The sequence below is a fragment of the Urocitellus parryii genome, chromosome 10 (assembly GCF_045843805.1).
Source record: "Urocitellus parryii isolate mUroPar1 chromosome 10, mUroPar1.hap1, whole genome shotgun sequence".
Classification (NCBI taxonomy): domain Eukaryota; kingdom Metazoa; phylum Chordata; class Mammalia; order Rodentia; family Sciuridae; genus Urocitellus; species Urocitellus parryii.
In genome coordinates, this window is record NC_135540.1 from 55687576 (window position 1) to 55701164 (window position 13589).

A 13589-nucleotide genomic window follows, 5' to 3' on the forward strand; every position below is an offset into this window, starting at 1 on the left:
CAAAACAAAAAACAACTGTTAGTGGACTGTACCTGGGAGTCAGAATGATCTTTGGTGTGCTAGTCAAGAATGGTCACTGAAGGCTGGGGTGGCTCAGTAGTAGAGCACTCGCTTAGCAAGTGTGAGGCACTGGGCTCTATCCTAAACACTACATAAAAATAAATAAAATAAAGGTATTGTGTCCATCTACAACTAAAAAAGAAAAATACATTTAAAAAAATAATGGTCACTGAGCTTGTCTCCCTGCAATTTTGGAAGGGAACAATACAAATAGTTTTCCTTGTCTGCTAAATGTGCAAGAAAAAAAAAATTAAGCACTGAATTATTAAAGGTTAATTATGTTGTCTTTAATTCTAAAATTCCATACCAAACAGAGAGCCGTTTACTAAAAAAAGGAGTTTATGAAAGATATATTGAGTTATCCAGAAAACTGTACAGATTGCTTTGAACACATACCTACCTTTTCTTAATAGGGATTAGAATATAAATAAGAATAGGTACATATTTATTTGTTTTTAGAGCTTGCACAGGTAAAAAAATCTGTACTTGTGGACAACTCTGTTTCACAGATATTACAGGCAAGAGTCATTATGGGTAAATATACAAATAAATGTGTATATAAAATTTATCTATAGTTAGTCTAAGAATTAGTCACACAGAATGAAGCATAGTACAGCATTTTAAATAATTGGTTGCAAAAAAAAGGCAACCATTTGATAATTCTTAGTCTGAGAAACAACTTGGGAAACTCTCAGAAGACAATCAAAACAACATAGCAGATGTAACTTAGAATGAAGGCATGTCTCAGAAGATTCCCTGGTTGGTTAGCACATGTGCATCCGCACAGCCTTCATCCTGGGTGTCCTATCTTATGAGTGAAAGAATTTCCTTTTGGCCATCCCGGAAATCTCTCAAAGTGATGTCTCCTCTTTGTGATGGTGAGGTCAAAATTCTGGAGAGAGATTTCAAGGTTGGGCCACAACTGAAATAGTCTAGATAAACAGGTCGACTCAACTTCTAAAAATAGGAAGCATGACAAAAGGCCCAAAGAGTAAAAATAGACTAGAAAACAATTGAATATTATTCTTAATTAAAAATTGGATGGTATCTCTCTAAGCCTTTCTTCCCTCTGCCAACAAACTCAGACTATTCAGGCTGAGGCATTCTTTTGAAGACATGGCGAAAGAGGTAGGAATTGCCATCTGTTGTTTCCTTGTACTTCCTAAGGTTACAGTTAGTTCCGCCATTGCACACCACAAACGGGGGCTTTAAGCCAGAACAGCATTGTCACTCTGCTGTGGCAATTTCTTTCTTCTTACCTACCCACCATAATTTTCCTATCTTATCTATCTATCTATCTATCTATCTATCTATCTATCTATCGTACCAGGGATTGAACCCAGGGATGCTTAATCATTGAGCCACATCCTCAGCCTATTTATTTTTTTATTTTTTTATTTTGAGACAGAGTCTCACTAAGTTGCTTAGGGCCTTGCTAAATTGCCATCCTCCTGCCTCAGCCTCCTGACCTTCTGGGATTACAGGCATGTGCCATCAAGCCAGGCTTAATTCTTAATTCTTATAAATTATTTCAGGCTGTAAAGTTGACTAGAAACAGTGATTTAGGTCATTGATGTTCTGGATGCTGCATTGGAGGTTTGTAATCCCACCTTTTCATCACTGACACCTTTATCAGCAGATTCATGCTGAATTCACAAGCTAATAAAGCATGAGAAAAACTCCTGCAAGTTTTTATGGTAGTGGAATTGTGAAAACAACAGTGTTACTTTAGCATTATTACTATTACTATTATTCTCTGTGCTTAAAAAATAAAAAAAGCATCAGATGTGGTGTGGTGGTACACATTTGTAATCCCAGTAGCTCAGAGACGGAGGCAGGAGGATCACAAGTTTGAGGCCAGCCTCAGCAACTTAAGGAGACCCTAAACAACTTAGTGAGATTCTATCTGAAAAAAAAATAAATAAATAAAAGACTGGGGATGTGGCTCAGTGGTGAAGTGCCCCTGGGTTCAATCCCCAGAACCAGGGGGGGGGGGGAAGAAAAGAAAAAGGAACACTATTAGCTCATTAGTGGTCAGCAAAGGTTTATCTAAATATCAGCCAGCATTCTTCAAAGTTTAGCTGACTTCTAAGAGATGAAAAGTCAACTCTCCTTACTCTCTCCAAAGTCACCGCATAACTGCATTTGAATTTGGACCTTGTAACTGACATCCTTCTTCCTACAAAGCCCGTCCTGTTTGCCAACTGTGATTTACAGACTGTGTCTGCTACAAGGAGCTGCTGGACACATTAGTCAGGTATGCTTATGAAAGGATGCTGCTGTCTGGCATTAAATGACTTTCCAGAGACCCATCTCATCCAGACCTACAGGAACTGTTCCCCCTGAACATGACCTGTCAATGCATAAGCTCTTGTTCCAGCCCTTCTACAAGGAAGAATCAAAAAGGGCCTGCTAGCCCCTTCTCTAAATTCCAGTGCAACACTAGAATCTGCCATTTCATACTTTCTTGATTTCTTTTGGTTAAGTCACTTCAAACATTTCCAGCTGCAATATAATTCTGCACTTGATGGAAAAAAGAATGGGTGCAATAATGTTGAATTTTGTTAAATTGCTTATAAATTACTATATTATGTATTTGCAATAGGCTCATTTTAATAAACACTTCCAACTACAATTTAAATTGAAATTTTTGTCTATTGCAAATACAAATTAGAATACTGACTAAAAGCTTACTCTTTTATATAATATTGAAAGTCACCAATTCCAAATCTACCATTCCCTCCACATTTAATTACATGCTTCAGTTGCAGTTATCAATGCAAATAATTGCTCTAATTTATATAGTTATGACAAATCTAAGAATCTTATATTTGAATTCAAACAAAAACTAGCTTGCTTAAATATAAGGCAAAGTGAAGAACATCTTCTGTACAGTTTTATATTTGAGGGAGGATCATTAATGTGCTACCTATCAAGGAAGTCTTTAAATTACTTATTTAATATATTACAAAAGGCACCACTTATAGTGAAAGAAATAGAAATAATATTAAATATATGTAGATATATATTCTCTTTCATCTAAAATCTTTCTACTCAATTTCAAGAAGAATGTGAAATGGTGCACATTAATCTAAAACAGTGTAAAGTATGTGTCACAAAAAGTAAAAATAAGAATATTGCAGTTGAAGTAAGATGTGTGGATAAAACTGTGGAAAGAGGAAAACTTCCCTTTACTTTGTAAAATGGAACAAAATAATTATTTGACACGAATGTTATTGTGCTTAAAAGACAGGAAGTCCAATGGTTATTTAAAATTGGTTATCATCGTTATCCAGAATTCTTCACCAGAAGATGTACTGAGATTGGATTTAGATTTCATTTTAATATCTGTGTGGTCATTAACAGAATCTTCAGTTAAAGGCTCAGGCATTCCACTAATGTGTTGTTGCCCTGTTAATACAGGGGGTTTGCAAACTGTTTCCTCTTACTTCTAAATATTTTAAATGAAAATTTACTTTACTGGATTACTCCATTTATTCAATAGGGATAGATTCACTTATATAATTTTTTATATTAAAGAAAAACAAGATTTAAAGTGTTACGATGTAGGCAGGGTCATTATTCCTTAACCTTTCAAAATACCTCTTTTTTTCTTATTCCATAAGTATACCCATTCAATCAGTAACCCTGACACATAATTTACAACACTGAATTCCAAGGGAAATATTGTCCACATATCAACCATTCCTTGTAAAAATAATTTATTTTCCAAATTGACCCACATCAGGAGAAATTTTAAAAGGTACCTGGGTTTAATTCAAAATATCAACTATTAACGGTTTAAAGGGTGAAAGAGAACACTCAAAAGGAGAACTCTAATTGGATAATATAAAAAGAACATTTGCACATTATAATGAGCTTGCTGCATCCATGCCAACTGTGCTGAAACTGGGAGCATTAAAATAATTTTCTCACAATTTATTTCTTTCATTATGTTATATTCATTCCCTTTTATAGGCAATACATTCAGGACCCAATGAGTAGTGTATTCATTGATTCTAAAGAGGAAGGCAAGGGTTAAATAAATAAGAACATCAAATTAATATCCAGGCCTAAATGTTTTAGCAGGGCCAAAAAATCTGTTTAATCATTTAAGTCAACAAAGGTTAAGATAATAAAATAAACTTCTAAATGCTTTCCTTTTCTGGAACTTAATCTGTCTTGCTGAAGATGTTTTAAAAGATGCTATCAGCTTTGCATAGTCCCAGCTGTTATGAAAATTTACTTTGAATGTACTAAGAAGAGAATGGAATTTTATGAAAATAGCTAAGCAGAGCTCCTGGGTGGCTTATTGAAACTGTGAGAGCTTAGGACTCATTTAAAACCAGCTGTTGGCTGATAATTTAAGACCAATAACCACTAAATCTCTTATTTATCAGGGCTCTGAGTTATTTGGCAATGTAATGATAACCAAATGATTAGGAAACTAATATACAGTGAAAAGATAACTTACAGTGTTTGTTAATTTTATTGCCTCAGTTTGATGAATAAATTTGCCACATTTACAGGACCATTTCCCAATTTTAAAAGACATACTTTTAATATTTAAAAGTATTAAATATTAAAACAGCTTTGCTTATTGTTAAGGCTATGTTTTCAAGTCACCAAAACAGACCAAAGAAATATGAGCCATTATCATCAAAGTTTGGGTCGAACTGTGATTCCCAGGGCTGCGGTTCATGATGAGGGCAGATACCTTTATGAACTGAGCAAACAAAAATTTCACTTAATGAAGAGAGAGAGTGGTAGCAGTAGTGGATGCAGATGAAAATGAGAAAAGCCTGAAGAGTCTTCAGTGTTTTCTACTTGACAATGAGGTCCTGTTATTGATTGGAAAATGTAATTTGATTTTTGCAGAGAAGCTCAGAAGAAAAGCAGAATTAACAAAATAGCCCATAGAACATACAAATAGCTTTAAGAACAGTAGAAAACAGACTTCATTCATCAGATTTTCCTGGAGAAAAAAAAAATTACTAATTGCAAGTATAACCAGGATCTTGGTATATAATTTTCCAACAGTGTCATTGAGTTGAGAAGTAAAAACTGTATTATAAGAATGTAATTGGATAATCTTGCATTCTTGGATAAGAGTCAATGTTGCCCTGCTTACCTATGTTCTACCTAGAGAGGTCCTAGAAGATTACTATGTGATATTCATTCATTACTTTTTGGAGGTCTGGCACTTCATGGGTTTTATGGACAGTGCATATCATAATTGCAAATAAATAAAAGCTACATATTTGTGTAGTATTCTCCGACTTTTTCAATGTAACTCACAGAAGCATGGAATCTCAAAGTCAGAAAGGGACCTGGCCACCATCTGGAGGCAGTCTGGCATTGTGGAAAGAGCAGACTTTGAAATTTCAATTTGGGTCCCAGCATTGTCTTGAATAAGTCACGTCCCTGCTTGATGCCAATCCTCATCAGAAAAAAAAATTCATACTCATATTTGTTCCACTAACTCACAGACTTTCTTTTGAGGATAAGTGAGAGAAGTGTATATAAAATGTGATCTTGTAAGTACTTAGGTTCAAATTCTGGTTTGGCCACTCACTCCAGTTATCTTGGACAAAATAGTTTTCCAAGTCTAGGTTTCCTCATTTATGAAATGGGAATCTGAAAGTAACTATTTCATAGGGGTGTTGAAGTAAGCTATATCTTTCATACAGTTCAGTTATTAACATCATTTAAGAAGAAAAATTACTTATCATCACTATTTTTATTTTATCCATACATGCCTTTTATTTTATTTTTTTCAGTACTGAGGATTGAATTCAGGGCCTTGCACTTGCCTGGGAACTGCTCTGCCACTGTGCTACATCTCCCATCCTCCATAGATACTTGTATAACCTCTGTTACTTCACATTGATGTTGATGACTATCTTATTGACAGGGAAGCAGTCTGGTCCACCAGAAATAGTAAAAACTAGAGGGTAACAGAACTGGATTTGAATTCCATTGCTACCACTTACAAACTGTGTCAAATTGGGCAAGTTACTTCACCCCAGATTCCTCACATGTCATCCTGGGAGAATAATCAGTCAAGATTTGGCAAGGGCCCATTATAGATTTTTCACACATCATTTTATTAATCCTTATCATAACCATAATGACAGGGAGTAGTAAAGTTAGAATTTGATCCCTGTCCAGCCTGACTCCAACCCATGGAGGCAGTCATTTCACTCACAGCATCTATACTTCCTAATTTTCTCCTGTAATCCCATCTTACTGAACTGTGGAAGGCCTAGAGATGAAGTCTAAAACTTGTCAACAAAGGTAGTCACCAAGTGGTAAGACTACGTAATAAGAAATTACAATTATTAGATAAGGTATTCTTTACTAGGCCCACCTTCCATTCAGTCTAGGAATCCCCTACAACTCCTGACAGCAGGTCATTCAGCCCCTACGAGTCACTATAGGACCACATCATAGTCTTCTAAACTTGATGTTGCAAAGCTGTGAGGATGAGATGAAGAAAATCAAGCCTGGGCTGGTGACGATGGCACAGATAAAGCACCATCTTCATCCTCCAGGCTTAAAACCTACCTGCAGAAGTGTGATGTGTGCAAAAAAAATGAATCAAAGTTTAATGGAAAAATCTGTAATGACATCTCCCTAGGAATTGAGCAGGGAAGTGCAATTCTAATGCCATAATTCATTCATCTGCAGAAATCTAATACTGCAATTTTATAGTCTTGAATAAAACCAATTGATATTTATGATTGCTATGCTGTACCTACAACTGTAAGCTTGAAACTGGCTCAGAGGAGACTGATAGAAAGCTGATGCCCAAAGCCTTAGCCTACTTTCTTCCACATTAAATCATATGCCATCAACCGTGTTTAAAGATGGTCAACTTGCCTCCCATTTACCTTTTAACTTCATGTCATCTGACTTCTCTACTCTCAGTACTTAACAAAGCATATCCCAGGACTCCAAACACCAACCCAGAAGCTTTTTATGGACCTCATTCCTGGGTCTATAGATTTACCCCTATCTATAATCATTTTAAAAAATTATAAAGACTATTCTGTTGGCCACGTGTCTTTAAACTAGTTCTTCCTTCAGTATTCACATTCTGCACTGTCCTGGTTCTACCTCTGAATGTTCCCTGTTTTTGCTGACAACCTGTCCTAGTCCCACTCCGCAAATATGGATATTTCCAAGGGATCCATCCTAGGCAGAGTACTTCTTCCCCTCACTCTTCCTCCCACCATTTTTCTGACCCTAGCCTTTCACTTCTCACTCAGGGACAGCTCAGTTCTATAACTGTCATCTCCAGTGATAGAGCCACCTCAGAAACCCAGTATCATGTTTCTCTTTGCTATAATATCACAGTGAACTATCTCACTGAGATCACAAATTAAATATAACTAAAAATTCAACCAACGTATCATTTGTCCTCTGGATTTTCTTCTGATTGATTTTATGAAGTAAGAAAGCTGGAAACTTCAAACCTATCTTTATCTTCTTTTTTAACTTCAGCTACTCCATCCAGTTAGCTCCAAGTTCCAGTATGAATTTTCACATTTTAAAATGGAATCTTTCAATTTTTCTCCCTGAGATTACTTTTTAAAAAAATATTTAACCTTCACCCAGGGTCACTGGTTCTGGGTGAAAATCTAATAGAGAATGAACCCATCTCCCGCCTTTTGCTTTAAGATCTCTCTCTTGTCAAGTTTCTTCTACAAATGCCATCCCTGGATTTTCCTTATTTGTGTGTCTAGGCCTTAGCTTGGCACTTATGGAAAACTGTATCAGTGAGATGATCTGGCTTTCCTTTTCAAATCTCATTCTCCTTGTCCCTTCCACTTTGGGATAACTTTGTGACAGTGTGACCAATGAGACATAAGCTGAAGTCTGCTATGAAATTCATGGGGGAATTTCTGCTTGCTTGATTTTATCCACCCTGCTAATAGAGACACAGGTATGATGAGTGGACTTGAAGCAGCCTTCTTCCTGCAATTGTGAGAGAAAGGCAAAGAGATTCACAGAGACTTTCACAGTAACATTGTGAATTATATAACTAACATCACCAGTTGTCTTCTCCATATTTGTTATTATGTGAGAAAAAATAAACTCAAACCCTCGCTCCTGTGGGGAAAGTAGAGTTTTCTTCCATATTTTGGTGACCCATTCAGAATCTCTTGCTTGCTTGTCCAACTTGGCCCCTCCCCATTGCTAAACTTCTCACTTTGATACTAAGTTTTCAGCTCAGCATGCCCCCTTGTCTCCAGGGATGCTTGATGTTCCATGATGAACCAGCTTATCCCTTTTATAACCCATTTATCAAGTCTTAGCTCAAGCGTCTTCTCTTCCGCAGCATAATAACTTAATATGGAAAATGTTTCACTTTTCTAGCATCTCTTGGAATAGCTACTTAAGGCACACAACATAATCACATAGTTTTACTGAGGCACTCCTGAGATTAGCAGCTTCTTGAGGGCAGAAATGATTTAATAATATTTTATACATATGTTCAATAAATATTCATGAAGTCTTTTTTCTATGTGAAGACGGTGCGAACAAGAGAGATAAGGTCCTTCTTCTGTAGTTTATGTTCTCGGGATGGAGGGGCAAATTTTACAGACAACAAGTAAGGGAATAAATAAACAAAATAGGATCATCTCAGATTCAGATTGGGCAGCGAGAGAAGTTCTCCCCAAGGAGGTGACATTTGAGATGAAACCTCAAATGATAAGAAGAACCAATCGCAAGAAGACTGAAGAGCAAGTGGGAAGTTGCTGAGTTGGGTCTGACTATGATGTGCCTGGAGAACACAGGGAGGGCAAGTGGATGGAGGATGGTGGGCAGGTGGGGGAGGGACAGGGAAGGCTAGTGTGACATGAGGTTACAGAGGTGGCAAGGGCTGACCTTGAAGGTCTGTGGAGGCCAAGCACAGTGGCTTGGATTTCATTCTAAGGTTTTAAAAAGGGAGTAACACGATCTAATTTACAATGTAAAATGATCTCTCTGGCGGCTGTGGAGAAAACGGATTATATAGGGTCAAGAGTGGAAGCAGGAAGATTAATTGGAAGACTTCTGCAGTAATCAAGGGTATGAGATAATAGCAGGTTGGATTTGGTGGTTATAGAAGAGGAAAGAAAAAATGGACTCACAGTCTCCATGATATTATGCACGGTAAATCGAAATATAGCGTTCAACACGTATATGCCTTAATATGTATCTACTTCCAAATAGTTTCTCATTCTTCGTTTCTATCATACCTTTGAGTTTTTCTGGTTTGGATCACACATTATGGCTTAATATACCCCTGTTTGGCATTTGAAGAGCCAAAGAGAAACATACAAAAAAAAAAAAAACCCTTATATAAATTTAAGGAAATAGTAAGGGATCTACTACCGAAAGTCACTTAACAAAAACCTGAAAAGCTGGAGTTTGGAGGGTCATATTGCTAAGTTAAAGAAATAAATCCTTCCAAACAAAAAGTAGAACTCAAAATCTGTGATAGGATGAAAATGGATGGGGTATTCAAATACAAAGACTGCATTAAAATAAAAAAGAGTCTCCAGTTAACACTAATTGCAAGAGTGTGCCTTAATGATTGATAGGATAATTAATTTTCATTGAAATTGAAGATTCTCCAGTTCTAACTTACTCTTGCTTCTCTGGAAATATGAAATCTTCACATTACTATCTTTACATGATAAATTTCCCGATAAGTAAGCTAACACTACCTTAAATATTATCTTACTAGAAAGGAATGTTTATAAAATTCTAAGAGCACTGAATGTGACCTGCTTTGTTTCTAAATTAGGAATCTGGGGAAAGATGAGTAAATTCAGTGGGTTCTCATTCTCTTTCACATATGCCTTCCAGGACATTTAGGATATTGCCTATGAAGATTCATCCTGCATTATGAATTAAATCCAAATTCCTTTAATACAAAGTAAAATCCTGGAGAAAATAGGATGATTTTTTGCCACTTTTTCACCCGAAATGCTAAATGGCCCCTGAATCGTGTGAAACTTGGCCCCAGTCGGTGTGAAAACTGGCTGAAATCTGTATGAAAGGCAGTCTGGGTTTGTCAAAGTAGTTCATGAACTTTGAACAAACTTTCAGAGAACCGAGTCCAAGTCTTAGTTTGTAATGCAACATGAAACCAGGTGAATTTCAGAAGGTTTCAAGTTTCATCCTGAAAATTTGGCCTAGCTTTATAATCAATCATCACTCTTGGTCACGATGAAAGCCAACACACCTTTTTGAAAACGAGAACTGCATGCAGACTGATGACAGCTAAGCTTCGAACCACCCCTTCACTTCCTTTGCCAAAGAAGAGTTCTCAGAATGGAAACAGTTTCCCTCTTACCTGGAAAGGCAAGTTGAGTGATTTTGGCATTGGGTGTAGAAAGAAATGATAATCAATACGTGGAGACACGCCTTGTGAAATGATCATCACCTACAGAGCAAGTGGCTAATGTCTAATCAGTTCAAGTGATGGGAGATTTATTCCATTCCCTTCTATGCAGTAGATAAGCATGATGTTTACTCTCTTGACCATTAAGATCACTGGCTAGAATAAGTACCCTGAAAACTCTCCAAGGCGTAATCATTATTTCTATATGAAGAATGAAGGATAAAAAGAAAAGTAAATCAGAACGTAACTTCTATCTTGTTCAAGAAACACAAGGAGATAAGAAGACAAAAAAACTTTCAGGTTTGCATCAACTGCAGTTTTTGCAAAAAACAAACCAATGAACCCCTGAAACCTCTATGCAGTATAAATGAATCCAATAATTAACTAAACACAGTACACTTTACAGAAAGACTACAGAGTTTCTGTTTTCAACCTGAAAGTTTCAAATGTGCTTTCCACTGGGAAAAAAAAAATTACTCTCTTCAACCAATTACTTGCTGTTGTGCATAGTGACATGAGAAAATTGAAAGATATGTCTGAACAGAGCCACTACATCATTGGAACAGTATGTCTGAACATTTGGATAATAAGGCACAGATGTGAAGCAGAGGACTTGGCACTACCAAGGTAACAACAAAGCATTCACCATTGGTTATAATGGTTTAAAGGGCCATATTTGAAAAGAATAAAAGATTGCCCTTCCTCCCACTATGCTAAATCATGTTACACCTTTTATCTGCCTAAAAATATGCAGAAAATCAGACAAATAAGTATTATTCCAACACAGGATAAAGAATAAATATGTAGAATACATTAATATTTTTATCTATAATAAAGCACATTTATGCAATAACACGAAAAGTTTAACTTAAGAAAAAGACCACATGGCCTTTATGTTGCAAAACAATGCATGCAAACCCAAAGGGCCCAACAGTCATTGGGAAGGTGGCTGCTGAGGACAGCTAGAAGTGATGCTGCCCCTTAATCAGTGGTCTAATTATTGCAGAATGTTTTATTCATGGGCACCAGGTTAAGATAATGCACAAGATATATACATTAGTCATTATTAAGCTTTTTCACTTACAAGCACTGTGGTATTTGTGTCAGTCATTACTAAATCATGCAGCACGAGGGCAGTTATGACAGTGGGGTACTTTCATTAAGTTTGGAGCAGGAAACTAATTTTCTGCCCAGAATAGGAAAAGTACAACTTACCCGAGGTCCCTGATCACCCTGTTCTCCCTGTATAATTGGAAGATAAGATGACAGCTTTAGCCAAAATCCATATGTGATACTTCTTAAAAAAGTCAAAATATAACACAGTACAAGGTCATGCCAATATGAATTTCCACTAAATTAGTTTTTGTCATGAATTTTCTTACCTTATCACCTTTTGGACCAGGGGGGCCCTGAAAAAAAACAGAGAGAGGAGAAAAAAAAAGTGTAATTTAGAAAAAACAATTGCAGCTTGAATAGATCCATCAGGTCAGTAGAAGATATATACAAAGGGCATGAAGATACAGATGTCAATGACATTTCTCAATAAATTTTGGTTTCTGAACTATAATTGTATTATAATTGGAATATGAAAATGGCAATACGTGTGTGTATGTAGACATTCATGCAGCTATGTTTCGTCATCAGAATGTGGTATGTTGAATGGATTTTCACAAACTGAACACACCTATGCAAGGAGATCTCAGTTAAAGAAACAACACTATCAGCAAGTCAGAAGCTCTGGTTGTCCCATGTCCTTGTCATTACTCTGTACCACTTGTTAACTGCTATTCTGACCACTGACAACTTTATATAAGTGAAATCACACAGTAAGTGTCTGCTTGTTTTTGATCAAAGTGTATGCAGTTTATTCATAATTTGTGCATAGCTGTAGATGGCTATTACTGCTTTCTAATATTCCACTGTATGAATATAGCATAATTCATTCATTCATCCTCCTGTTGATGCCCATTTGTTTCCAGAAGGTTAGAGGCGCTGGGCTATTAAAAATAGTGCTACAACAAACAGCCTCATACAAGTCTTTTGGTGAAAAGTTGTATTCATTTCTGTTGGGTATATAGCTAGGAGTGGAACTGTTTGGTAATAGGAGTATACGTGTTTAATTTTAGCAGGTCCTGTCAAATAGCTTTCCCAAGTGGCTTCTACAATGTACACCCTCATCTGCAATGTATGAGAGCTTCAGTTGTTCCACATCATCATCAATACTTGGTATTTTCTATCTTTTTCACATTATATGTTCTGATGGGGGTATAATAATTTCAGGTTTTTTAAAAATTTGTATTTCTTCTGGGTTCAGTAAGTTGAACCACTTTTTATACATTTATTGGCCATTTTACATCCTCTTTTATAAACTATCCACATCTTTTTCTCTTGTTCCATTGAATTGTTCTACTGCTTTGCTATAGTTCATTATACATTACATATTATATGCCATGCATTTGTATGTAGATGGGTAGGGATATATAGTAGAGCTCTTTACATACTCTGAATGAGTCATTCATCAGCTATGTTAATGCAAACATATTTTCCCATTCTGTGTACTGCTTTTATATTTTCTAAAGGGTTTTTAAAATGAATTTTAAATAAATTCAATATAACTTTTTTTCTTTATAGTTGTCTTTTTCTTTTTTGTATTTCACTTAAGAAATCATTGCCTACTCCAATATCAAGAAGAGATTCTTCTATATGTAGTCTAAAAACCAAAAGCTTCATTATTTTATCTTCCATATTTGGATTTGAACTCATTGGGAATTGATTTTGTAAATGATAGGCAATAAAGTTAGGATGCTTTTTTCTCTAAGTGGATATCAAATTAACCAAACACCATGTAAGGAAAAGGCCTCTTTTCCCCATTGAGGTACTAGGTTACCTTTGTCATCAATCAGGCGACCATACATGTATGTCTCTTTTCAGAAATTTCTTCTTTGGTGGGCAGCTGTCTATTCTTTAGGCACTTTGAGATTTTCTCTGCCTTTGAACAAAAGCACTAATGGGAAATACTCATTCTAGAGGTATTAATTATGCTGTCTTCTCTAGTTCTTAAATATGAAGTCATGTTTTGTGGTTCAGCCCAACCTAAGGAACTGGAGCATTTCTAAGTCACCTTTAATCT

The 13589-nt window shown here is 36.1% G+C and overlaps 1 protein-coding gene across 2 annotated transcripts in view; it reads right to left on the reverse strand.

Moving 5' to 3' along the window:
- The window catches only part of Col25a1 (collagen type XXV alpha 1 chain), a 442307-nt gene that overhangs the window by 136464 nt on the left and 292254 nt on the right, over nucleotides 1–13589 (reverse strand). For both annotated transcript variants that reach the window (XM_077803433.1, XM_077803434.1), the window contains exons 6-7: nucleotides 11842–11868; nucleotides 11675–11701 (exon numbers count right to left, since the gene is read on the reverse strand). In XM_077803433.1, coding sequence (XP_077659559.1) covers nucleotides 11675–11701; nucleotides 11842–11868 — 54 coding nt within the window. The remainder of the gene's footprint in view (nucleotides 1–11674; nucleotides 11702–11841; nucleotides 11869–13589) is intronic.